The 27,436-nt window shown below is 40.1% G+C and overlaps 2 protein-coding genes across 10 annotated transcripts in view; one reads left to right on the forward strand and one right to left on the reverse strand.

Annotated features, from left to right (window-relative positions):
- DOP1A (DOP1 leucine zipper like protein A) overlaps nucleotides 1-12,229 on the forward strand; it is an 82,802-nt gene extending 70,573 nt beyond the window's left edge. For 2 of the 7 annotated variants that reach the window (XM_024757415.1, XM_024757416.1), the window contains exons 28-37: nucleotides 413-522; nucleotides 780-929; nucleotides 1,077-1,138; nucleotides 2,628-2,780; nucleotides 3,889-4,025; nucleotides 4,915-4,970; nucleotides 5,881-6,045; nucleotides 8,829-8,958; nucleotides 9,761-9,817; nucleotides 11,605-12,229. In XM_024757415.1, coding sequence (XP_024613183.1) covers nucleotides 413-522; nucleotides 780-929; nucleotides 1,077-1,138; nucleotides 2,628-2,780; nucleotides 3,889-4,025; nucleotides 4,915-4,970; nucleotides 5,881-6,045; nucleotides 8,829-8,958; nucleotides 9,761-9,817; nucleotides 11,605-11,910 — 1,326 coding nt within the window. In that variant the 3' untranslated portion in view covers nucleotides 11,911-12,229. Of the gene's footprint in view, nucleotides 1-412; nucleotides 523-779; nucleotides 930-1,076; nucleotides 1,139-2,627; nucleotides 2,781-3,888; nucleotides 4,026-4,914; nucleotides 4,971-5,880; nucleotides 6,046-8,828; nucleotides 8,959-9,760; nucleotides 9,819-11,604 lie in introns of those variants that run through there. The other 5 variants (XR_003004860.1, XR_003004861.1, XM_024757417.1 and 2 more) reach the window with 5 other exon arrangements.
- Nucleotides 12,230-12,372: 143 nt separating this feature from the next.
- The window catches only part of PGM3 (phosphoglucomutase 3), a 25,040-nt gene continuing 9,976 nt past the window's right edge, over nucleotides 12,373-27,436 (reverse strand). For 2 of the 3 annotated variants that reach the window (XM_024757422.1, XM_024757421.1), the window contains exons 5-14: nucleotides 24,794-24,927; nucleotides 23,693-23,888; nucleotides 22,137-22,294; nucleotides 20,466-20,549; nucleotides 17,847-17,945; nucleotides 16,202-16,318; nucleotides 15,182-15,304; nucleotides 14,189-14,362; nucleotides 13,099-13,180; nucleotides 12,373-12,567 (exon numbers count right to left, since the gene is read on the reverse strand). In XM_024757422.1, coding sequence (XP_024613190.1) covers nucleotides 12,539-12,567; nucleotides 13,099-13,180; nucleotides 14,189-14,362; nucleotides 15,182-15,304; nucleotides 16,202-16,318; nucleotides 17,847-17,945; nucleotides 20,466-20,549; nucleotides 22,137-22,294; nucleotides 23,693-23,888; nucleotides 24,794-24,927 — 1,196 coding nt within the window. In that variant the 3' untranslated portion in view covers nucleotides 12,373-12,538. Of the gene's footprint in view, nucleotides 12,568-12,722; nucleotides 13,181-14,188; nucleotides 14,363-15,181; nucleotides 15,305-16,201; nucleotides 16,319-17,846; nucleotides 17,946-20,465; nucleotides 20,550-22,136; nucleotides 22,295-23,692; nucleotides 23,889-24,793; nucleotides 24,928-27,436 lie in introns of those variants that run through there. The other variant, XM_024757423.1, reaches the window with a different exon arrangement.

A 27,436-nucleotide genomic window follows, 5' to 3' on the forward strand; every position in this document is an offset into this window, starting at 1 on the left:
GAGAGAGAGTAGCACAGTGTGACTAAGACCAAAGTGACAGTCAATTCATGTGGTTGGGTTTTTCCCAGGCCACCTCGTAACCCAGTCAGGGGAAGGGAATACTGAGTTTCTAGTCTTAAATTTGCTGTTTACTCACTGTCACATTGGAAGGTTCTTAACCTCTCTTTTTCTCATCTTCCCTGTCTTGGTTAGAAATAGTAACATTTGCCCATATTTATATCCTATAGTTATAATGGAGAAAACCATTGTGGCAGAAACCATTCATGTAAAAATGGCTTAGGGAGATTTGATTTTAGGTTTTTCTACTTTTAAGGTATTCTTGATTTTCTTACAGACTGAAAACCACCTCTAAGTGCTGTCAGTTTTAGCGCTCAGATTATACGTTCCATTTCATTTCTTAACGTTTTTTTAGGTTTTGGCTCATCTTTTGGATATGGTTTTCTACAGTGATGAAAAAGAACGGGTTATTCCTTTACTTGTAAATATCATGCATTACGTTGTGCCCTACCTCCGAAATCACAGGTACTATTATTGTTTAACTAGATGTGTTCGTTAACTCATACTCTGTTAAAAATAGTGTTCCTTTATTGCCATTTTTGGAATTACCACAAAATGACTTTATTTTTACCTTGAATTATCGTGATAAAAAAAAAATTATTTCTCTTATAGTGCTTTCTGTTTCCCATCAGTGCTTTAGGTAAATGTGACCACTTAGGTATAACGTAATATGGTGATTAAAGTTACAACATACAGGTTAAAGTGGTTTTCCTTCCTCCTAGTGCACATAATGCCCCTAGTTATCGAGCCTGTGTCCAGCTGCTTAGCAGCCTTAGTGGGTATCAGTACACACGGAGAGCCTGGAAAAAAGAAGCCTTTGACCTCTTTATGGATCCCAGCTTCTTTCAGATGGATGCCTCTTGTGTTAATCAGTAAGTCATCTTGCTTCTATCCAACATGATAATGTACCTCACAAAGTCTGTTGAAATCAACTACCATCTGCAAAGTAGAACACTTTTTTAATAATAATAAACAACAACAAAATCTTATTTACATATCATAATCTTTGTCTCTTTCAGTTGGAGAGCAATTATGGACAATCTGATGACACATGATAAGACGACATTTAGAGATTTGATGAGTGAGTATTGTGGGGTGACAACCTAAGCAGTGTCTTTCCTATACAGGATCCATTTGTATGTACTTTGCTGTTTTCTAGAAACTGTTGAGTTAGCTCTTTGTCAAGTTATACTTAGTACCCGATAGGAACATAATGTTAAAACTTAAAAAGGACAACATAGTTGATAAATAATAAGTAAAACTATTTGGCCATGTCAAATTTGTCTCCAGACTGTTTCCTCAGCACATAACATAGAACATGGCACTCAATAAGTAATCACTGAACGAAAAGACTGACAGGTAGGGAGGCTAAGAAAGGCAGCAATAGGAACAAACCTAGCAAACAACTCCTTCTAAATCCTGGGGCTCTGGGGACTTCCCTGGCGTTCCAGTGGTTAAGATTCCAAGCTTCCGCTGCAGGGGCCACAAGTTCAATCCCTGGTCGGGGAACTAAGATCCCACACGCTGCATGGCTCGGCCGAAATGAGTCCTGGGGCTGTGTTTATCTTCTCGGAAGGAAGAAAGAGAGGGGCCAGGAAGGCCAGAATCGCTCTCCGCCCCACTTCTTCTCTATCTTACTGGCTTATATATTAGGCTTCCTCATAGTATCTAATCTGGAAAAAAAAAGGGTTTTCTAAAAGTTTGAAAGTTATTAAACTAGTGACCTTAAATAGCAGTGAAGTTGGATGAATCTGTAGAATTTCTTGTCAGTTCTTAACCCAAGCTGCAGTTTCCCCCTCTGGAAAAGGGACATCATATTCTCTATAATCTTCACAGGCTTGTTTTAAGGTTCAGATTCATCTATTTAACAGTTATTTATTAAAAGACACAAAATGGGCCAGGCATTATCCTCACCTTAATCCAATAGATGAGATTATTTCAGACAGTAGGTAAGAAGTTGTGAAGGAAATAGGGTGATACGATAGATTTTAAATAACAGCTGAAGAGCTCATATTTGATGTGAAACTAGAGAAACCAACCACGAGAAGGCCTAGGGACAGAGTATTCCGGGGATAAGGGACAAAAATAATAACGGTCTCAGGGTAGGAACAAGCTCGGCGAATTCAAGGAAGAGCAAGCAAGACAGTGCCTGCAGAAGAGGGAATGGGGGCGAGTACGAGACATGAGGACGGAGAGCTGGGTAGGCTAGGCCTGGCCAGGCCAGAAATTTTTAAAGCAATGAGAAGGATTTCGGCAGATGGCCTGAAATAATAAAGGGTTTTATAAAATGGCATTGTTAGTGATTTTACCTTCTGAAACCTACAGTTCTAAATTTTTTTCTCTCTCCACATTGCAATTCCCACCCCTTGGTCTTCTGGCTTGTATATGCTAGATCTGTTTGCCAGTCCTTCTGCCTCGGAGAGGAGTCCCAAGTCCTCTACCCTGAGGTCCTCTCTCCTGGATGTCATAGGGTCTAGACTTTCTTAAAAACAAAAAACAGAATCATCTTTACTCAAATCGCCTGATGACTGTATCACAGCCTCTCACTTGCTTTTTTTTTTTTCTTCCAGCTCGTGTAGCTGTAGCTCAGAGCAGTTCGCTTAATCTCTTTGCAAACCGTGATGTGGAGCTAGAGCAGAGAGCCATGCTTCTGAAGAGATTAGCATTTGCTATTTTTAGCAGTGAAATTGACCAGTATCAGAAATATCTTCCAGATATACAAGGTAAATAGTGGAAAACTATTTTCTCTATTTTCCAAATTTTTTGGTTCCTTAGAAATTACCTTCCCTAAGTTGTAAGTTGGGGTGAAATATACCAAGCGTTGGTAGATGGAGAATGTTGAATTAGAAATTTGTTCTGTTGAAACGACAAAAATTATCACCAGTATGTAAAAGAAATCAAACACTGAGTTTATAGGACTTGCCTAAACATGGTCTCCATTTTATTGTTTGGGTCAAATTTCCTAGGAATTCATGTTTGAGAATGAGGTGTAAGACTGTTTTACTGCAGACAGCCATATTAGTGGGGTTTTTTTTGTTGTGGGTGAGAGGTTATACACCTTTAAAGGAGGGGTCTGAAATAGAGGCGTAGCCTCTGTTTTAGCTAGAAGTAGGTGGAGATCTAGAGTTTGGGGCCAGGGTTGGGGTTGTATAAGGCTTTTGATAACCTTCATCCCATGGGTTTGGTGGCTCTCTGTGTCCTGAAGGGTATCAGGGCAGTCATCACCCTGTGCCACCAGATGGCTCCATGATGGGAGTGAGCTTGCCCCGGGCAGTATTGTTCGCTGCCGAGTCAGTGTGCTTGTGCAGTAGCCAGCCTCAGCGGGCTGTGGGGGATGGGGTTGGGGATGACAGTCATCTCTTTACTGAGATTATTTCTCCCTCAGAAGATAAGTGACTCCTCCTTTTCTGACCCTTTATACCTAATGTCCAGTGTGCAACATGCACACTATTTGTCCTCTGATTTTTTTTTTTTTTTAAATCGACTAGATTGGTGCTACTCAAAGTGTGGTCCATGGACCAGTATCAGTCTGTTATTCCATCCATGTTACGTTCAGAAATGTAGAGTAAGCATCGTAAGCCTTTACAGCAATGTGATAGAATCTGTTGAATCTAATAATAAGAACATGGCTTGTATTTATCTTTTTTTAATTTGATTTTTTCTGGTAATTCATTTTTATTATATTTTATGAAAGTATCAGTCTGCAACAGACTGGAAATTATTTAAAAAGTTGATCATCATAGTTTGAGAAGTACTGAACTAGATTATATAGAAAAGTTTATATGAAAATGATTCTATTTTGGTATTGAAAATATACTGTATTTCCTTCAGAGAGATTGGTTGAGAGTCTCCGTTTGCCCCAGGTGCCAACTCTTCACTCTCAAGTGTTCCTGTTCTTCAGAGTGTTACTTTTAAGAATGTCTCCACAACACCTTACCTCACTCTGGCCTACCATGATCACAGAACTTGTGAGTTAATTTTAATTCAATTAGGTAATGAATCTAAATTGTAAAACAATGTGACAAGCATCAACATGCTTACCGGATAAAAACTAATCTTGGAAGAGAACTGAACTCCAGTTAAGCCTGTTACTGAAAATTTGTGCAGATGAAAATAGTAAAACACGTCAGATTCTGTCTCCATACAGCTTAAACTTTGAAATATGCAGCATTAGCAATTATTAGCTCCTTGCGAATCATGATCTCGTCTGATCTGGTTTAGTTCATTCTCAACTACACCAGAGTTTTAACTTTGTCATGGCTGCCAGGCCTGGTTCCTGCCTTTGGCAGCACCACCTTGAGAGTGGTTAGAGATGGTTTAGCTAGATTTAGATGGCCTGACATAGGGCATGTATCACTCTTGAAGTGCAGCACTTACCCAGGTAAGCTGCTTCAGAGAGACTTTGACAAGATTTTGTAAACTCCCAAACAGTAAAACCTTCCTAAGTCCCACTACACCCGTCCGTTCCCCTCCCAAACCATACCCTGTCGCCCTCATCTGAACAACGTGGGGAGCTGGGGAAAGAGATGAGAAAGGAAAGGGACGGGAATCTGTAACTCCGAAAACCCAGCATTATAACTTCCCCACAAAGAAATTGGCTTTAATATTTTTTCCTTTTTTAATAACTGTATCTCTGTTCCATAATCACCAAATAAGACCATGCTTTCGTCTCACCTCTGCCAAATTAGTAGCAAGGCTCTGTGCTGAATTTTCAGTTTTACTTTTGGAAACTAAGTATAATTTAAAGATCCTAAAGTTGTATCCTAGAATCTGTATTTGGATTAATGAAAATATAGCCTAAAGATAACTTGAAAGAAGGTTTAAATAAACATTTGACACTTTTTCCACGGTCTTCAGGTGCAGGTATTTTTACTGATGGAGCAGGAGCTCACTGCTGATGAAGACATCTCACGGTAATATGTAATTCATTTTGATTTAGTCTTGTCAGTGTGTAGTATCCTAAAATCATCCAGAACGTTACTTTACAACTAGGAGGGTATAGACACTACTTTATCTGAACACTTTATGTATTCAGTCTGTTATTATCCAATTGATCATATTTGGATATAATACAGTTACATGTATTCCTTAGGTATTTTAGACTGAATTAAACTATCAACATGTGTGGCCTTTGGCCTCTAGACACAAATTTAGTTTAAAGCAATACTGTTTCAGCTATGTGAGCAGTATCGGTTTTAGTAGGTCAGATCTTTTTCCTGAAACATTCAGCAAAACCTATTATGGCAGGTAACCTGTAACTAAGGTATACAAATGTCCATATCTTCCAGGATGATCTCCATTTAATGTACTAAAATTTGGGGTTTTCTTCAGCAGAAGCAGTTTATTAATATGTGACTAAATATAATTTATTTTTATTTAGGAATTTTTGTACAAATAAGTTTATAAATTAAAAAGTTCCTTTAACACTGTGTGTCTTAAATATATTTTACTCTTCTTTAATACTAGGTTTATAAAAGAGAATCCCCTATACTAATAACTGTGTTGATTATTATAGAAAGTTTCCCTCCCACCATCCTTGCAGAAGGACACTGGGTAGTAGGGAGGCCTCCTGGTTTTACAGCTTGTATTTTTATACTTCTCGAGTATAACAAGTTATTCTCTATTTTCACATTCTTAAAATTTAAAGAAGAAAAATTAATTTTTGAGAACAGTAATATTAATTTAGTCATGAAATTGCTTAGCAATTACTGGTACATTTATCAGAATGATTATGAAAAATAGTAGCTGGCACTTTGAGATTTTCCAGGAATTACCTGTGAGTAAGTGGGTCCAGCTGCTGACAGCACTGTCTCCTGCTTATAGGACTTCAGGCCCCTCTGTGGCTGGTCTGGAGACAACCTACACAGGAGGTAATGGCTTTTCTACTTCATATAACAGCCAGCGGTGGTTAAACCTCTATCTTTCTGCTTGCAAATTTTTGGATCTGGCTCTGGCATTGCCCTCCGAAAATCTTCCTCAGTTTCAGATGTAAGTAAAAGTAAGGATATTAAATGGATATTTTTGAAATGCATTTGCTTTGGTTGGTGACATCTAAGATAAAGTATTTTTGTGTAAGTTGAAGTATTCATAATTTTTATTAAAATGTAATTGTTTTGGCAGGAGGATGGTAGGGCAACAGTTGTTGGAAGGTATCGGAAATGGCCGTTGTGGGTATATTAAGACTGACAGGTCCTTCAGTCAACAAGTTGAGTAGGCAACACACGTGAGGCAGCCGGATACATGACTTAAGAGCTTCAAGTCCAGTGTAGGAGACACGCCGTTAACACACCACGGGTGTTCTGAGAGCAGCTGTGCAGGATGCTGTGAGGCCACACAGCGGAGACCCCTCTGAGCTCTAGGGGTCAGAGCAGGCCTGAGGGCAGTTTTACATTGAGGAGGTGGGGTGATGGTTGGGGGAAGCAGGGGTGAAGACTTAGAGGTTGGAATGGCCCTGGTGTGTCTGCAGTGTTGAAAGGTCAGTATCGCTGGAGCAGCATGTCGAGAGATGAGGCTGGAAAGGGCCCGAGTTACATGACCTACAAGCTATATTCGAGAACTTGGACTTTAACTAAGGACAGTGGGAAGCCACTGAAGCATGAATTTTAAGGAGTGAAGTGATGTTATCAGTCTTGTATTTTAGAAATTTTACTTTGGCTGTGTAGTTTGGAGAAAGGATGGGAGGTGGGCAAGACTGGAAACAAGGAGGCTCTTCTTTCAGGTGATAGTGAATTGAACTAGAAATGGCAGAGGGGAATAGGGAGAAAATTAATGTAAGTTAAATGCCTTGTTCATAAGTGCTCAAAAATATTTAATTATGATTTTTCATATTTAAATTTTTTAAATAATAGGCAAACTGTATAAGATTGCTTTATCACTATAGCTAATTTGAGAATTTATCCACATGATCAAATATGTATTTATATAATATATAAAATTGTGTTATATTATTCTTCTGGAATGGAATATTAATAGGATAAAGAGTAAGATACCAGAATCTTTTTTCTATATTTGGATATACTTAAATCTCTAAAAATTTCTGTTGCACAAGCTTACTTTTCATTAAATTTAATGGTAAGAACTAGAAATTTTTTTACATTAATTCCAGTTCCTTTTTTTTTCCATTTGAAAACCATATATATCCACTTCTTAATGAATTTCAGTGGTTGGGTGTCTGTTAAACTGTTGTTACTCCTGAAGAAGTTCAGAAAAGGATACGAAGCAGAACTGTAGGAAAGTGGCCAAAATTAACTAGGATGTTTATGTTCACAGAGGTAACAGAAACTACAGTCTTCATGCTCTAGGGAGAGTGTTATGCTTACAGCAGTGACCTTTCAGCTTCTGTGACGAGAAGCAAAATGAGTTTATCCTCTTTACTTGTCGAGAATCAGAAAAGAGATAAAAATGCTGTAATATCAACTACAGTTTTTTTTCTTTTAACTACTGTCTCTTTTCAAAAAACCTATAAGGTAATAAAAGATAACATGGAGAATTTAATAATCTTGAAAGGGTAATATCTTTCTGAGCATGATTTTTTCCAAAAGTTTAAAATATTTCATAATTTACTTACATACAATTTTTAGTCTCTGTGTGACTAAAAAATACCATAAAGATTGAGAGACAGCACTGAGTTGGGAAAAGATATCTACGATGTATATGACCAAGTCTGACTTGCTTAATATGTAAAAATGGACAACACAATAGAAAAATGGGCCGATGACAGGATTAACAAGTAGTTCAGAGAAAAGGAATGGCTTGTAAAACGTACGAAAAGGTGCTCAGTGATACTCACAAGAGAAATTCCAATTAAAGTTACTAATAACTATCAGAATGCTAAAGATCTAAACGTGTACTTCCTTTTACCCTTAACAACAGAGACGTTCTTACTCTTGTTGGAAGAGTACATTGATATTGTCTCATTTTTCTCCAGAGGTTTATATCTACCAAAATTCAAAATACAGATTCTCATTAGGCCAGTAATTCTGCTGTATCCGAGGGTTTCTCCACTCACTGTCCTCTCAGACACGCATAAAAGCCAGCAGTTACGTAAGCGTATCCATTATGGCACTATTTGTAATAGCTAGAAATCAGACAGTCTAGGAGACTGGTTGAATCAGTACCTTCCAACACCGGAGTACTATGTAACTGTTAAAAAGGATGCTGTTTTATATGATCTTATCTCCAAGATGTGTAATTAAAATAAGCGGCAATCATTTTATTTATTAAAAGAGGAGAGGGTTGCTTGTGTGACTGTGTGCTCTTTTATGCATAATAAAACTCTGAATCGGTATATACGAAACTGGCAGTATTGGTGGAGCCTGTGGTGGGAAGGAGACTACCTTTCTTTGGTTTGCCCTTTTATACTGTTTGAATTTTTTCCATAGATATTAATTTTACTTATTAAAGACAAAATTTGAAATAAATGTTGGAGATTTTTATCTATATAGTAATGAATGAGCATGGAAACATTTGTCAAGTTACTTGTGTTGTGCTCATGGAAAAAATGGTGTGGAGTACTTCCCAAATTTCATTTGTTCGTTACAAATGTTCATGTACTCATTTCAACTCTATGAAGTAGTTAATATTGTCCTTATTTACCGGTAAAGGCTCAGGTTAAGAAACATGCCCACGGTGACAGGGCTACAAGTGGCACAGCTGGTATGTGAATCTGTGTAAGTGGTGGGGTCATGATGTGTCTACTGGATTTATGTGGCCTTGTCTTAGATGGCACAGCGTGCATCTTACCGATACTGGTGTCATTCTTCTATACGTAGGTACCGATGGGCCTTTATTCCAGAAGCCTCAGATGATTCCGGTTTGGAAGTGAGAAGGCAGGGCATACATCAACGAGAATTTAAACCTTATGTAGTACGACTTGCAAAGCTTCTTCGGAAAAGGGCAAAGGTATTGCATTCTTTTTAAAAGTTGTTTTTGTTAAGTGTAAGAAGATAAACTTTGTAAGATATACTTATATCGTATCTTATGTGCATCTTCCACTGTGCTTCAGGCTGATTAATTACAGATCTTTACCCAAGAAAATAGTAGTGAGTTTCTTACGTTCATCAGTAGGCCTCTGTTACAAACCTTTTGTCATCTTTTCCTTGCATTCAGAAAATTTCAAAAATAAATTGTACAGTCTGGGGACGATCTGGGTTGTTTTGCGAGCCCTAGTTTGTAATATGTGCTTTGAGTGCTCAGAAATTTTCCACTCTTCTGGGGTCCCCTATCAGGCAGCAGCTCCTAAACCACATTCCACAGACTCCAGAGACGGAATGGAGGACAGTGTCCTTGAAGGACATGCGGAACTTGATTTCAAATCAAGTTGTTTCTTTAGGGACTAATAAGTAAAAGAAGAGATGAAAGATGAAAGTTGAGTCCAGAGTTTAGGAGAGCACTTGGGTACTTTCATGTTGATATTGCAGGGTCGGAAAAAATAATCATGACAACAAATCCGGAAGCAATGTGATTACAGGCACATGTACTTTGTCATCCCTGCATTTCATTAGTAATGACAGTTTTTATAAAACTCCTCCCTTATCTAAGGAATAAACATGACAGGCTTTTGCACAACGCTTGTCCCACAGAATAAGAAAATGTTTTGATTGGAAAGCATTTTCCCATCCAAAACACCTTAAACAAGGTCTTCATGGCCAAGCCCACTTTTCACTGGAGCAAAGGCTGTGAGCTCTCCTCTTTCCTTCCACAGGACGAGGAGGACTTTAAGACAGTGACTGTGGAGGGACTGGAGATGGCCAAGCATCAGGTGAGGGTGGCTTTTTGATGCCTGTGGTATGGCAGCAGAAGCTGCCACCTCTGGGCCACATCTTGAGACACAAACCCAGGTCTGGATTTCAACAGGACAAGAGAGGTAAACAGGAAGGAAGTCTTTCTTCAAGTGTAGACTGTTGCAGTGAAAGGAGAAATAGTTCATATGGAAACATGTTTGACTTGTTAATTTTATTAGTGAGGAGGTGGTGTAGTTCTGATTAAGAAAAGCAGAAACACTATAAAACAAGTGCACTGTTCTTGGTCAAGAGCTTAGTAAAAGTCCTCCTAAAGGTACATCTTGACAAGAATATAAACAAAAGGTTACATCATAGCTTCCTTACATTTGAAAGTCAGCTCCGTAGAGGGTTCAAGCGTATTACTCGTCTCCCCTCAGTAAATGCATCTCTGTGGACCCTTTCATGACTACTGAATTGTACTCTGACTCAGGGGACTGACGGTGGAGTGGTCATCAGTCCCAGACCATCATTAAAGCCAGTGTTATTAGGTGAGAGAAAGGAAAGCGGTTTCGTACTGAGAAATAAACTAATAGCTGTTTTTTCTTTTTCCCTTTTTTTTTTTAAATTTGGCCATAGATAAAGAACTAGATGATCTTTTTTTCTTGTTTGCTCCTGTAGACCTCTGAGAGAGGAAAACAGATTTAAAACAGGATTTTATTTTAAAATAGGCAAACATTTTAAGCACACACAAGAAAATAAGCTGGATTTTGCATCTGTCTTCTCCACTAGGAAACTAGTGATACTAAAATATTAAGTGAACAATGCAAGTTTCTCAGCAACATCTCATCTTAGAAGGCAACTCCATTTGTTAACAAATATGACAGACTATAATTCTGCTTCCTAAGTCCCACTCGATAGTTTCTCCTACCTAGTTGTTTGTCTTCATTATCTTTACTCAGTGTGTTTTCATATCTATGATTCTGCCCCAGTTCAAACATCTTCACTTCTCTCAGAACTTTCTCTAGATAGACCGATGTCTACAGCTGTGTGTGTACAGTTTAGCTGGCTTCTCAAACTAGCTACTTGAAGTACGTAAATTGTCGTGTTAATGCACTTGACAAGTTTTCACATACATTCTCTTCATCGCCCCATCTTACAAGTGAGGAACTGTTCTGTACTTGCCCAGGACACACACAGTAAGCAAGCGGCAGAGCTAGGGCCCTGACCCTGGCGTTATTCTGACTCCAGGTCCAGCTTTGCTCCCATGTGGTTTAGCACAACACAGAAGCGCATGGCAGGGTCTGTCCTGGGAGTTCCTTTCCTTTCTCTGTGCTGATAGTAATGATTCACTGTGGACTCTGCTGCTGTCTTGTGGCAGGTTTAAGCCATTTGGCCACAAGGTAATTGACTGACTTGCTAGTAGTGAAATGTGTAAGACTCTGTCCCTTCTTCAGTCATTTTGACCTAGTCCTCGGATACATTAGTGGGGATCCAGAAATCTGGGAGCTTTTTGAGTATATGCAAAGCACAACATGAACTTTTGGATTTGACAGTCCCTATGCAAAACTAATTCAGCTAATAACTAAGCTTACTTGTGCATTCAAGTTGGAAAATATTACTACAGTGTTAGACCCTCAATGTACAATTAATAATTGGCACCAGAAGGCCTCAGTTAGAAGCAAACATCTTAGCAAGTCTGGAATGGAGACTTAATGTCATCGCTTGTATTCATTTCTTAACCCTGTTTGCTGATGTTTATATTCTTTTAAGTTTCCTCGCATACTGCATCGTCTGTTGGGAACAGTCGCCTTTTTGTTTTCTGCAGAAAAACCCGGAGGAGGACAACTCAGGGAGAGCGCTGGGCTGGGAGCCGGGGCACTTGCTGCTCACCGTCTGCACGGTGCGCAGCCTTGAGCAGCTCCTGCCATTCTTCAACGTGCTCAGCCAAGTCTTCAACAGCAAAGTCACCAGCCGATGCGCAGGACACTCAGGGAGCCCCGTCCTCTACTCAAACACCTTCCCGAGCAAGGACATGAAGCTGGAAAACCACAAACCATTTTCCAGCAAAGCCAGGCAAAAAATAGAAGAGATGGTAGAAAAAGATTTTCTGGAAGGGGTGATAAAAACTTGAGCGACATAGTGGTTCCATTTAGTTTAAATGTAAATGTAATTATTTAAAACATTGCTCTGAGTTGTAGAGTTTCTTTTTGTTTTCTTTTTTTTTTTTTTTTTTTGTATGTAACGAAACACGTTTCAGGTTGTATTTAATTTAAATATTTGTAAATAAGAACGAATGTGACTGTGGCCTGAATCAAGCTTAAATATTACAGGCGCATATTGATTATGGTGCCTAAGAGAGATCTCTATATACATAAATAGTCCATTATGGTCCATTGTTTTACTGTCCTGAGTTGTCTTAAACCTGCCAAATACACACTGCACATTTTTTCTATTGGTTTCAGGCTTTGTTTAATTTAGATTGGTTGGGGATTTTTTTCTTTCCCTTATTAACCCACATTCTAGTATCAGAAAGCCGTCACTTCTCTGTCAGAGGCTTGGTAATGTATTACAACTCGTTTCTCCCACATACCTTCTTCACTAAGAGGAGTAATGAATAATTGAAGCCTGGGCCGCACATCCTTCCTTGTAAGTGTAGCGCGAGCATCTCGACCTCGGGACGGAGTACAGGTGTATACGGCCTCCACAGTCACAACTCTAAATTCCTCGGGACGGAGTACAGGTGTATACGGCCTCCATAGTCACAACTCTAAATTCCTGGTGATGTTCACTGAAGAGAGGTAAGTCATCTAAGAATTGTTCTGGAGACTCCGCTATGAAAAATTGGTTATATGAAGTCTTCTCCAACCTCCTCGTGTGTATTAACAATGGTGAGTATTAGTACTGCAAAATGACTGAGGTGATGATGACGGAAAAGACATCGTATGGAATTGGTAATAAATAAAGTTTAATTTTCTAGCAGCCTTCATGAATTTTTCCTTGCATATATTATAAAGTTAATGACTGAATCATATACTTAAGCTCCAATAGTTTACATTAGTGTGATTGATATTAGAGGTAAATTTCAGTTTTTAAAAAAAGCTAAATTTTAACAAGTATAAGGGCTTACCTATTTCTAAAGAATGCTTCTGGTAGTGTTTGTTTAAGAAGAATAATCAGATCTAGAAATAATCCAGTAAGGTACAGACTAAACATTTATGATTATGTGTCTGAACCTGTCACAATAATGGCAGTACTATTATCCTGTAAAAAGTTTTTAAAAGTCTAGTTTCTAAAAAATATAAAAATTGTCCTCAGAAACCTGGTTGAGGTCTTTCTCCAATCCCTCCAGCCAGCTGAAATACTGCCAAGCTCACTTCATATGCAAGGCTGTCCGCATTTTCCTGCAAATTACATGAAAGGATATTAGATGAGAAAGACACAGCATCTACCAGGTTACTTGCAACTTTAGGGGAGGTAGCTTTCTGATTTTGATTCACTAACAAATATTCAAATGAGAACTTTTTTTCATCTTTCAGTAACGAATTACAAGACCCTCAGATAAATGGAAAACAAGTCACGTTCTTCTAAATCGGGTAAGTTCCTGGTTAACTGATTTTATAAGCTGATTTGATTATCACGCTAAAGCTCTGAATAAATTCAATAGAACCTAGTCCTTAAAGGCAGGAAGGCCACAACCAGCCTGAAGAGTAAGTAACTCTTAAGGCCCCATCCTCATCCACTAGGGATATTTATTCAGTATATTCTGGGGCGGCCTAAGCTTCTGCAGAAAAGCTACTGTATAAGTTAACGGTAAATATCTCCTTCTGAGAGCTATTTACCTAGTCACCCCACTCTAACTGCCTCAGCTGAGCAAACACTTTTAAGTCTTTGACCCTATCAAGAAAACAGAGGCACAGAGCAAGGCTGTCATTTAAAGGAAATCTTTTGAAAAACAAATTGAAAAGTCCAGAGACAAAGATGAATTTCAAGCAGTATGGATGACGGTACCAGTTGATTTAGAAGTGGACTTGAACTAACCAGCTATTTTCAAAAAGCAACAGGATGTTTTTTAAATGAAGGAAAAAGGTATAATCCACTTCAGGATGTATATGCTTAATATGTGTCAAACTAAGTATGGTTTAGTACACTAAGTATTAGTTATTCATGCAGCAGTTATAAGAAATATGACACTTTCAGGAAATCTAGAATAAATTATAAGAAAAATATCTGGGGGAATTCTGTTCAACTGTGTAACTACTACTGATGAAAATAACCTAAAAGGCTCCCTAAATCTCACACATTAGAGATTCCAACACCATTAAAATAGTTTTCTCTCCTGCTGCCTGCCCTCCTCCACCTATGTTAGACTCTCACTGCACATTCCTCCAACAGAATTTGTCCCAGCTTACCTGCGAGTCCGCTTCTGCATAGACTCGGACTATGTCTTCGGTACCAGAGGGCCGGACAAAAGCTCGAGAAAGCCTGTACTTCTTCACCAGCTCATTGATGGCCTCCTGGAGTCCTGGAGGTGTAACTGCTTGTCTTTCGGCATCTGTGGTGCTAATAACTTGCCTGTCTGCAACCTAAGCACAAGCATTTCTCATTTGTTACCATATCACACTCCCTTTCACAAGCTTAACCCAGTCAACATAATTCCCACCAAAAGATTATGGCCATTTCATGTCAACAGGAACAGGCCCACATTTCAGCTTACTGTACCACAAAGAGTACAGCACTGAGATTTCCACAGACTGTATTACAGTTATTACTAAAATAATGGCCAGTAAGTACTGTATGACTTAGTCATTGATCAAATAATCTTAGGTATTTAAAAAAAGAGGGTCATAAGAATCTCCAGAAAAAACTGATCTGAACAATCGGCAGCCGTTTCTGTGAACTCTGGCTTCCATATCTCTGTCTTTCAAAAATTCTGTTGGTGAATGTGTAATCTGGTATAAATCTGTATAGAAATCAACCAGCAATTTATCTGAAATGCCTTTAAAAATTCTCTTTCAGCCCACAGATTCTACCTGTCAGCATCTAGCCTCTGGAAGTACTCTGTAAGCCAAGAATAATGCAGAGGAAATATTTACAGCTGACTCAACAGGCTATCCAGGACTCGCTTCAAAATAATATTAGGGACATGGAGGGCACCTGTTGAAATCTGTTCTCTCTACACATGTTATCTTGTAAATTTTTATAATAAAATCTTTTAAAGTGATACATAATATCATTTATACTAACGTTGGAAACCAGACACTTCTAAATAACAATGGTTAAGAGCGATTCTGTAATTTTTAAAGATGTGAGAAAATAGTCTTTTCTATGCAATATCTATTTATAGAATGCAATTGTTTTACTTAATTTTCAGAAAAGAAGTAATTTTAAAATCTCGCTCACACCTTAACCTTGAGCTGTCTGTTTGGAAGATCTGTATAGAGGGCGTCCCACTGCTGTACGGTCAAGCCCTTCAGAGCCAAGATTGCCTCAATCACCAGCATGTCAGAAATAGCATCACCAGTTGCCTGCAAGATGCAGAAGCAGAATACAAGCAGAGCATGGACATGAATGCCTCTGTCTCAAAACCAATCGCCATGTCCTGGCTGCCCACCCCACCCCAGCCCCCGCCCCCCAATGCAGGTAACTGACGGGGGTAAATACGAACTACAACGAGGGAAAAAGGTATCCATGGAAGACAGCAGTAACGGGTCTACCAAGAATACTGAGACGAGCCTGCCTTTAACCTTCCTGCTCATCTGTGAAGTGTAACGAACTCTTAAGGTTCCAGCATTAACACTGTATGGCTCAGAATTTTGCTTACAACTAGATCCCTCTTGAGATACTACGCCACGATGATGGAAGGCCTCATGCATGGTAAAGTGGAGAAATAGGAGCTTTGGTGGTAAGACACACCTAAAGTTGGGTCCATACTGTGCCACTGAGTCTTCTTCATTTATAAAACAGGAATTATAGTGACCCCTCTCCCTCTGTTACTGCAAGGATTACACAGTGAGGTATGCAAAGTGCCCAATGTGCGCAGGACCCTCAAACATTAGTTCTATTGCTTTCCGCTGACCTACACTTTGCGCTTCCATTGCCATATTCTCCACTCCAATCCAATAATCTGACCCACATATGTGCCTTGTCAGAGACTATTTTTCCTGAATGCCCTTGAGAAGGCTGGTTTCAAAACATATGCTTAGATACATTTAGTAGCTGAATCTGTTGGCTCCAGCTATAAGCTACTCATTACTTGAAAATATGAAGCACATAAACACTGTCACTGCATTTCAGTATAAATCTAAATTGTTGCAAGGAAGCCGCCACCACTTCTCCACTCTGATGTTTATACAGCACATTATCCTGTCCACCTTCTGAATGATGTAAAAGTGACCAAGAGCCCGCCACCCCTCAGTTCTGACCTGGTTAAACAAGTCAATCACGTTTTCAAGCATCTTAGCAGCTTTCCTTTTCTTATCTTCTTCTAATTCTTTTGCTAGTTGTTTTATCTTCATTTCAGCAGCTTTACTAAACAGAACCTACAATCAAAGCATAACAAAAATCAGAAAACACTATCCATGCCCCAGTCTTACGTACGATCCTCCCAACTAAACTGCTTTTGAAACTCTCAATGACTCTGGAGAAACTGAGGGGAAAATGGCAGCCTTAGAATGTATGAAATTAGTATAAAAGACCAAATCAGAACTCAAGATATTACAAGGGGGGTGGGGGGGGAGTTCCTTTATGGATTATAAAACTGGGTTATCGAAATATAAAGATTACAAATAAAATATCCCATTGGCAAAGGAGAATGCACATGGCGAGTTTATGATGTTGCCCTCAGCCAGCTGAACCAGTGCTGGGCAACCAGGGTTCCTTAAGCCTTATCTGTATTCATTTTACTTTGAAGAAATAACTCACTGCAATTAGTGCAGTTTTCTTGTCCTAAGTTTTTAAGGACATAAACTAAGCAAAAGTAGAAAAGAGGTTCATCTTCTATCTTACGTTACGGCAAACACTGCCACGGATGTTCAGTATAATAAACAGCGTGTTGCTCAGGATCCCTGCCCTTTGGAACTGCCTTGCCTGGCATGATTTTAGTGCCTTCGGAGGCCCAGTACGCACTACGTTCAGCCACTTGATGATACACAAAGAAGTTTGCTGGTAAACTAAGATGCACACTGGTCACTTGTTTTGTGGAACCACGGCCATTTCCATTCATTTACCCTCCACCAGGAGACCTGAGCAGATGCGACATACCTTATGGCCTGTGAAGACTAAAATATTTACTATCTATCTATCTATCTGCCCTTCAAAATAATTTACCAACCCCTGCATTAGATCACTGAAGTTATACTTTAATTGCATTTTCTAGGAACTCATTTTTCTTCTCATATTCATGGCCTCTAGAAGCCAATTTTGAATTAATGAAAATTATTTGACCTCGATAAAATTTTGTTAGCCACTTCAAATCCATTTATGAAATGAGGCTATGTATAAAAAAACATTTAATAAATATTCTGAACGTTATGAATATGCTAAAGACCTATTAATATACGTTAAAATAGTGAACGTTATGATACGCAAATTATATCTCAAACCTTTAAAATTTTCTCTGCTAAGAGCCATAAAAAACTTTATATGCCAATTCTAATTACTTTAAACTCATATTTAGTTGCTAGTAACTTAACTCTCAACCTTTCCAACACTTTTCAATTCACCACAGCTACTGAACTTTCCTTTTGCCACGTATGGCCAGTTGAAGGAAAATATTTTAAATGGGATGTACAGACCATCTGGTTGTAGGAAAATTAAGACCTGCCATGTTTCTGAAAAAACTATATTATAGGAACAAATTAGCATTATCTCTTCACACTCGAAGATCATTATAACCTAAAAGAGCCATAGTTTCACAGAACATAATAATATATTAACTATATCTTATTCTATCACCATCCCAGTCATTTCAGCAAAGTGGAATATTACCTATTACTACCCAGATACAGAATTCCATCACTGGAGAGAGGTGCTAGCTAAAGCCAGATGCCGCTGCTCACGAGAACTTACCGTGCCGTGCCCGTTGGCTTCAAAATAAACTCCAATGTCAAACTCCTGAGCCTTGTGATGCAGATGCTTTACACCAGTTTTAGTACAATAGACAGGTACCTGTAACACACATGTTGAAAGAAACAACAGCAGTTATTCCATCAGCAAATATTCACTGTGTACCTCTCATCCCAGGGAACAAAGCCTCCGGAGCTTAGTCTAGTGAGGAAGACAGCTAAGCAATTGAAATACTAAGTGTTAAGTGTCACTGCGGGGGAGTGGCTGCACTGTAGAAGCACACAGCCAGAGAGAAAAGCAGGGTGAGAGTGAGAGGTCCCTTACAAGAGAATGAAAGATCCCAAGTTGGGGAGTGGCACGATATAATTGTTTCTGAAAGCTCCGTGTAGCTACAGTGTGGAGAATGGCTTAGAGCGGGGGGTCTGCAAGCTTTTATTATAAAGAACCAGATAACTAATATTTCAGGCTTTGCAGGCCATGTGGTCTCTGTCACAATCGCTCGATTCTGCCACTTTAGTGCGAAAGCAGCCACAGACCATACAAAAACAAACGAGCACGGCTGTATTTCAATAACACTAGAAACAGCTGGCCAGCTGGACGTCGCCCACAGGCCACTGTCTGCTAAGCCCTGGCTCAGGTTAGGTGGTTTCTAGGGCTAATCCCAGTAAGAAATCACGGTGGTTGGGACAGCAACAGTGGGTAGCGAAAGCCTTGGATGGATCTGCCAGACAAGCATGGCTGAGGAAAGACGGCAGCGAAACTGCAGAAGAGAGCAAGCTCAAAAGAGCCTGGCATTTAACTGGATTCAGGGGACCTCAGGAATGGCTAGTGCTGAAAATATTTAACCCATAAGAGAATGTGTTGAGAAGGAGTAGCTTCTGATGTTGTTTCTTCAACAGGGCATTTTACTATAAGGAAGTTTTGAGACAGAAATTAAGAAAATACTCAAATAACCCTAACACTGAGAATCCCTAGGAAAGGCAGGCAACTGGGCCCCAGCTGGAGTCCCTTGAGTAAGTTTACTGGGCACAATCAGGGCACAAACTAGCAGCCTCCAGATGTGTTTTATTTGGACTACCCACTATTTCTTTTCAATTCTGAATCAGCTGCCAAGACTTAAAAGGCAGGAAATTCACACAACTCAGACTTTCAGCTTCTCCTGAAGACTCTGCCCAGAGGGGGCAGCAGCTGGCCTGGCATACCTTCCTAGTCCTCGCCCGCCTACTGGCTTCGTTCACTGCCCCCATCCAGATCCTAAAGGAACCTGACTTTGTCACTCCTGCTTTAACAACAATAGAATGGCCACAAAAACTACTAAAATGCAGACATTTGAAAATGGATACACAAATGCTGGAAAATACTACACTAGCCAGGGAAAAAAGAATAAAGGCAAAAAGACCCAACTTCGGCCCTGCAGCCTCTAACTCTTAAAGCAGGTAGCATGGTACAGGACAGTCACCTACCTGGTGGATGCTGGGGAAAAAAATCAGAAACAAAATCTCCCACCAATCCAGAAAACATCTCCACAGAAGAAGACGACAGGTTTTATTACTGAGTAAGCGTTAAGCCAGACTGTGACGCACATCTCAGGCAATCTGCTAAGAGATGGCGAGACAGGAAGAAATCCCACCCTTTTGCAGAGCTAAAGCTAGCTAGTGATCAAGATCTCTCTTCAACCGAACGTGAGGGAGGCTCCTTTGAGCCTGAATAGGTCCTGTCCTTGGCCGTGTCTGCAGGAGCCCAATTTTATCAGGAATCTTTTGCTAACTCACTTTAGCCAGAATCCCCTTCCCTCAATATCTGACCGAAGTCCCTACCCAGAAGCATCTGATCACCCAGGCCTGCCTTCAGCAAAACTCCTGTTAGGTTGGTTTAGCCAGAATCCCCCCTAGCCGCCCCCGTTCCTCTTCGTACTTTCCCATCCACCAACCCCCCCCCCCCCCTTATTCCTTGGCTACAAAATCCCCACTTTTCCTTGCTGTGTTAGGAGTTGAGCCCAGTCTCTGTTCCCCGCTACAAAACCCCATGGCGATATATCTATTGAATAAGCCTACTTCTTAGGAAGACGTCACAGTACCTTCTGTCACACGGAGTTTGTCCTAAATCTACCTGATAAGTGGAGTGGCCACTGGTGTTAGCTAACTGCCCTTCTGCAAAGGAATAATACAACTTCTCATCTCTCTCTGTCAAGAAGATAGGTGTCTGGCTCTAAGTGGTAGCTAGGTGAAACTCTCAGGAGACTGAGGCATGGGATACTATCTTCCTTGACGTTTATATTTCAAAGAGGTGACTCCAGGCCCTTATGGTAAACACTTCTGAACTGTAAAGCTGGCCTATTTCACCTAAAAAGGTTGATATTAATTTCAAAAGGACAGAGAAAAAAGTTTTCTAAAAGAAATACTCTCAGAAAAAAGAGGGAGGAAAGTCTCTTTCCCTTTTTGCATTAGGGACAATTCAACTTTTTCTTATTTTTGATTTCTATTTATCCTTAAGTAGACAACAGCTCAGCTTCGTGCACTTCGACCTATTTATTTTTGTGAGGGCATTATTTTCCTCACAGAAGCATCTCACAGTAGAAGATAATGATGAGGAAGCTACCAGAAAATGGAAATGTTTCGATACCTTCATAACTTCTTCCAGGTAGCGTGTTGAACTTCCATTGGCATATGCAGTTTGTACGACACCAAGACTCAAACTGTCTCCAATCTAGACAAAAACAAGGACAATTACCTTGCCATCAAAAGTAAAGACCCTACAAAAGCAAACCTTTAATCAGAGTTCTAAAGGATGACAAAATTATCAGCCAGTTCAGCTGTGCCTTAGTTTTATGCAATAAACAACTCACCAAAAATTTACATGTATGCCAGAAAAAAAGATAAAATACTTTTGAGCATTATTTAAAGCAACTGTACAAGGAATCCTTGTGTTTTTTTTTTAAAATCACCTGATTTCGTTTCTGTTACTCCACGGTTTGTATCAGGATTCACCCTTAGTGCTGTATATTCTGCGGGCTTGGACAAATGTATAAGGACACGTCTCCCTCTTTACAGTATCATATAGAGTGTTTTCAGCCCTAAAAAGCCTCGTGCTCCACCTATTCATCCCTCAACACCCACTTCCCCCCAGCCCCTTGCAACCACTGATCTTTTAACTGTCTCCACGGTCTCTGTGGGATTTTTCTGCAGAATATCATATAGTTGGACTCACACTAAAATACACAGCCTTCTCAGATTGGCTTCCTTCACTTAGTAACATGCGTTCAACTTTCCTCCACGTCTTTTCATGGCTTGATACATCTTTTTTTTTTTCTTTTTTCCTTCACTGCTGAATAATATTCCATTGTCTGGATGGACCACAGTTTATTCGCCTATGAAGGACATCTTGTTTGCTAAGGAATCCTTTTCAAAGAAACCTGTGGTTTCTTGATCTCTTTCTCTTTCGTTTTTAATAAAAGTATACACTGAATTCCTAAAGTACACATTTTCCCGATTGTGATAATTATCATTACATTTTATACTTACAGCTAACCTGAGATTTCCAAAAGAGCATAACAAAATAAATCTCACGTTACTAAGCTTATCATAATCGTAGTAAATAAATCCCTCAGAGGAGGAGATTTTCTATTTAAACTTGAGGCTCTCAGGAATGATGTTCGTGGAACCCTCATTAAAATATCAGTTATGAAGAAACCAAAACTTCGTAAAGCTGCAGATCATGAAACTTTGTGCCAGTATGAAAAAGAAAAGACTGCGCTTCCCTGGTGGCGCAGTGGTTAAGAATCTGCCTGCCAATGCAGGGGACACGGGTTCGAGCCCTGGTCCGGGAAGATCCCACATGCCTCGGAGCAACTAAACCCACGTGCCACAACTACTGAACCTGCGCTCTAGAGCCCTGGAGCCACAACTACTGAGCCCGTGTGCCACAACTACTGAAGCCCGCACGCCTAGAGCCTGTGCTCTGCACGCAACAAGAGAAGCCACCACAATGAGAAGCCTGCGCACCACAACGAAGAGTAGCCCCCGCTCGCCGCAACTAGAGAAAGCCTGCGTGCAGCTACAAAGACCCAATGCAGCCAAAATAAATACATAAGATAAATTTTTTTTAAAAAAGAAAAGACTACTCTCTTCAGGTTCCAAACCAGAGCCCCAGTGTTGAAATGACTGGAATGACCACTTCTCTGTGTTTTCTGGCCACTTCCCACGATCATGCCTCAGACATTCAAATGACTGCCTGATACCGAACAACCTCCCCAGTGAGTCTTGCTTGAAAGGGCAGTCCGTCCCCGCACCATACCTCCAGCAGGGGTTCCTTAAGGAAACTGCTAATGAGTGCTGCTATCTTGTCTCCATCCACGAGATGAAACTGACCGTCTGCATCATGGTAGTAGTAAACTATTCTGTCTGCATCTCCATCGAAGGAACAGCATCTTTCATGGGACTTCATTTCGATTCCTGCCACAGAGAATAATTCAAAATGAATAATTCAAATTAACTGAATAATTCAAATTTCTTCAAATAAAGGGGGATAAAACTCAGTGTAAAAAGTTTTTGGTTTTTCTCTCACACCAGTTACAAGGGAAAATTCTTTTAGTTAAGTATTGATCGTAAGTGACCTTCTGTGTTACATGGAAGCATGTCCACTATGACTTTTGCAAGAGGCGTTTAAAATTATCCTTCCAGGGCTTAAGCAAGATTAAACGTGTGCTAGGCAAATAGAGCCTGTCCTCAAGATTTACAAAAATCAATTGAACAAAGTTTCTCCCAATTTGTAAACTGAAGCCCAGCTGAAAGGAATAAATGTCTTTATAACTGCAGATAAAGAACCATTACTATCCTTACATGATCAAGCAGAGGGTACAAGCAAATATAAATAATTGGAGTGTTTTGTCATTGAGGAGAATCCTGATCATTTCTCCTGTCTGAAGCGCTACATAAACATATGTAATTGTTTCTGTACCTGAATGGAGATAATAGCTTCAAAATCAAGGAAAGAGGATTCATTTAAATGGAAAGAAAACAACATAAAAATAATTATCCTTCCAAACAAAAACCAATGTCGTAAGCTTTAAATAGTACACAGGTTTACTGTATACAGGGCAAACTTTCACAGCTAAGTGAAAAGAGCATTCAAAATCTATCTAAGCTGAAACCCGATATGATACTAAACTAAAATTCCATTTTACAAGCCAGAGGTCTGGCAATACAGGTTCCCACATAGTGTTTTCAGAGCTACACGTACTGAATTGAATGCAATTTTCCTAGCACCACAATGTCCTTTCTCATATAAAAAATAACCGGCAGTAGATGAGGTATGTGCTTGAATCCTGAAAAAAGTGATTTTTATTTGTTAACACCATTAATAACAAGAAACACTGGTCATTAAGAGCAAAGGATTATAACCTGTGAGAGACCAATGGCTTGTGTAACTTGTGTAAAGTTAGTGAAACCTCAACAGCTGTGTCACATCAAATCTTAGACAATGTGGCTGTTCCTTTGCCATGACAGCAGCAGATGGACAAACCCACCCCAGACCTACAGAGACTGAAACCCTCGGACAGAGCCCAGGAATCTGTGTGCGGGCCAGCCCTCCAGGTGATTCTGATGCCTGCTAAAGCTTGAGAGCACTGCTCTAGAATCCCACCTTGATTTTGCTTTCTCCACCAGATTTCCTGCGCCCCGTGAGGAGTGCTGTGACTCGCAGGCAGAGAGCAGCCTGTGCTCCATGTGGTACCGAACAGCGGGAAGAGGCCCAGATGTGTAACGGCGGCAGGGCCAGGACCAGCTCACCTGGCCAGCTCTGTTTGTGAGACTGGTTTCAGGGAGAGTGCGAAAAACACATCTTTCACATACCCTGAGGAGGTTTCTGATGACTTTTCACAAAGTCAGCCCCACATAAATGATTGAGCTTCCCTTTGGTCCCATCGTTAAACAGCTGCACTGACAGCCCCTGGGAGAAGTAGTGTTTCATTTCTCTCAGCTTCAGGGCCCCTATGCCGTTCGCACAGTCAACCTTAAGTGTTCTTTGGTCATCTCCACTGCAGGAGGCCTGAAAAGGAAAAGACATATGCAAGAAAAATTTCAAGTTGTAACAGTGAAGCATGGCATATACATGTATATATAAACATCTTCCATTATTTCAGTTATAACTCGTCTGTTTTAACCCAGGAAACAAAAGGGTACACACATTCAGATGAAAAGTGTAAAACACCGAAGTAAAATGTTAAAACACCTTTTTTCAGACACTGGAACAGTTGCATTGACTGAATAAATGATGGAAATGAAGCTTTACTAGAATTTAGCCTCCATTAAGCAAGGTCTCTTACAATATTATAGTCTGTATTACACGGCAGGCATTCAAATATGGGCCTGAGTACACAGATGAGTGAGCAGTCATAACATCCATCCTTCTCTTCAGAGCATATTACACCACCAGGCTTTTTTCCTGTCAGTCTCCTCTCCTACCCATCTCACCCCAGAATGTAAGTTCTATGAGAGCAAAGGCTTGGTTTTGTTTAACTACGCCTGACAATGACATACATCGATATTTGCCAATCAAATGAATTACACCCCTCAAATCTTGTTCAGGTTTAGGAAGCTAATTCACCTCGAAGAAAGGCTTTCTCAACAGTAGGTGCCTCAAGTATGATGCCAACAGCACCTACAGTAACTCTAAGACCAAATTCCTCTGAATGAACACAACGATAACCGCAAGTACACCACTCTTCTCCCCCGGTGAGCTCAGAACATATTACATGCCTTGCCGAGTAAATGCCAACCAAGAGTTAGCAGGATACAAGGCCCAGACCTTGCAGAGCCCTAAAAAGAAAAAGGAGACACGCCACATTTTTGGAAGAGGAGGAGGGGTAACAAATATCTAATTAAAATAAATTGTTCAACTGATGTTATTTTGGTCATCTTCTTAAGCTCTAACCACATTCAAGAGATTTTCACCTGTTTGGTAAGTTCCACAAAGGCTGCAGAGAGTTTCTGGTAGTAACCTTCTATGGTTGCTTTTCCATACTGGCCACTGGTGTTTCGACAGTACACCATGTAGTGCAGTTGGGGCGTCGTCAACAAGCCATAATCTGTCACAGAAATACAAAAAGCAATTTACCACATTCCTTAAGAAAGAAGAAAAGTTTAGGACTCATACTGTGTGAATTTCAGGGTGACAAATCCTCTTCAAAAAAAGACACCTCGGGCTTCCCTGGTGGCGCAGTGGTTGGGAGTCCGCCTGCCGATGCAGGGGACACGGGTTCGTGCCCTGGTCCGGGAAGATCCTACATGCCGCGGAGCGGCTGGGCCTGTGAGCCATGGCCGCTGAGCCTGCGCGTCCGGAGCCTGTGCTCCGCAACGGGAGAGGCCACAACAGTAAGAGGACCGCGTACGGCAAAAAAAAAAAAAAAAAAAAAAGAAGCCCAGGTGACTGGCATCTCAAGGTGGGAGGGGCAAGGCTTGTGGCACTGAGCCTTTAACCTGTGGGATGTGACCCTAATTCCAGGTAGATAGTGTCAGAATTAACTGGTGGTGGAAAAGGCACACACTGGACACATACTTGGTTCTAAAAAAAATATGAACTACAACTGATAGCAAAAACCAATCATTTAGTATAGACGGGTAGCAGTATAAAAATACAGCAACGTAGAAAAGTAATAACTGAGTTCTATTTCCAGTAACATTACGAACTATGTAATTCAGATGAACCCTCCTCCCGAAGAAAACCAAAAATGCTGAATAAGAGAAAAATCTCTTTTTAAAAAGAATTAGTACCAACATTACAAAGGAATTAGGCCAAAATTTACATGAAGAGAGAACTCCAGGATGTGAGCTAAGGGAAGCCAGTTTTGCTCTGAGGACATTCCTCTAAATAAGAAGTTGAGCAATGGTTCTCAGCGCAAACAGTCCATGCTGGTCTAAGATGTGCAACTAGGGGAACAGGCTCTCATGAGGCTGAAGCCCCAAAGGACTATTCTTCAAACCATAATTCGAAAAGATACAAGCACTCCAATGTTCACTGCAGTACTATTTACAATAGCCAAGACATGGAAGCAACCTAAATGTCCATCGACAGATGAATGGATAAAGAAGATGTGGCACACATATACAATGGAATATTACTCAGCCATAAAAAAGAATGAAACAATGCCATTTGCAGCAAAGTGGATGGACCTGGAGATTATCATACTAAATGATTAAGTCAGACAGAGAAAAACAAATATCATATGATATCTCTTACATGTGGAATCTAAAACAAAAAAAAACAAATGAACTTATTTACAAAACAGAATAGACTCACAGACTTAGAAAACAAACTTATGGTTACCAAAGGGGAAACGTGGTGGGGAGGGGTAAATTAGGAGTTTGGGATTAACATACACATACTATTCAATACTATATGTAAAGCAGATAATCAAAAAGGACCTACTGTATAGCACAGGGAACTCTACTCAATATTCTGTAATAACCTACGTGGGAAAAGAATCTGAAAAAGAATGGATATATGTATACGTGTAACTGAATAACTTTGCTGTGTAATAACCTACGTGGGAAAAGAATCTGAAAAAGAATGGATATATGTATACGTGTAACTGAATAACTTTGCTGTGTACCTGAAACTAACACAACATTGTAAATCAATTATACTCCAATAAAAAATAAAAAATTAAATAAAAAAAAAAAGGACTACTCTTCGGTGCAAGAGTGGGTTAGAAGTGAATCAGCCCCCAGGGCCTACTCCCCGGAAAGCTGTCTTGGCACCGAGCAAAGCAGAGTGGGAAGCCCACCCCGAAGAGCTGTCACCACAAGTACAGGCCTCCCACAGACACCCAGTTCAAATTCACGTAAACACGGATCAGAAGAGCCCTGGCATCAAAGAACCTTGTCACCCACCGGCCAGGTAGTACCCCCAGGCGCCAGCAGAAGCAAACACTAAACTCAGCCAGGGAAATACACCTTTATCATAAACCTCAAAAATGTCCCAGAAATAATTTTCCCAGAAAACAGCTTACAGTCAAAAATAGCTAAACACACAAGAAAGGCACCACAAGCAAGAAGCAAGAGAAACAGCAAAAGTGGACCAGGATCCAATCAATATTCCGTGACGAAATCCCTCAATGGTCTTCAGAGTCAAGCACAAGAGTTTGGACTGGAAGCAGAAAGTCACTTTAAGCTCTTGAGCCCTGCAGTTATGTAACAGAAACGGTATTTTGTGAAGGCAACTTTGGCTCTGGTATAAGGATTAGGTGAGAGGAGGTGGGAAAGCTCAAAAAAAGTGAGTAAGAGCTTAGACTAGCTTAATGGAAGTGTGTAAGGAGAGAAAAACCATATTCCAAAGATACATACTGAAGGACAAAACAAAAGGATTTTGTGACCGATATCAAAATTACCAAATAAACATTTACTAAATGACTATTATAGACAGCTACTCAGTAAAAAGCATCACCATCTATTCCACGGAACAACCCAGAAACCTAGAAGCCATTCTTCAAGCTCTAGCCTCATCACGTATCACAAAATCCTCTGAATTCATTACTAATTCCACCTTTTTCCATTTCTCTCACTAGCATCAGTCTTGCAACAACTACTGCACAGAGA

This window comes from Neophocaena asiaeorientalis, unplaced genomic scaffold (assembly GCF_003031525.2).
Source record: "Neophocaena asiaeorientalis asiaeorientalis breed wild unplaced genomic scaffold, Neophocaena_asiaeorientalis_V1.1 scaffold253, whole genome shotgun sequence".
Lineage (NCBI taxonomy): Eukaryota > Metazoa > Chordata > Mammalia > Artiodactyla > Phocoenidae > Neophocaena > Neophocaena asiaeorientalis.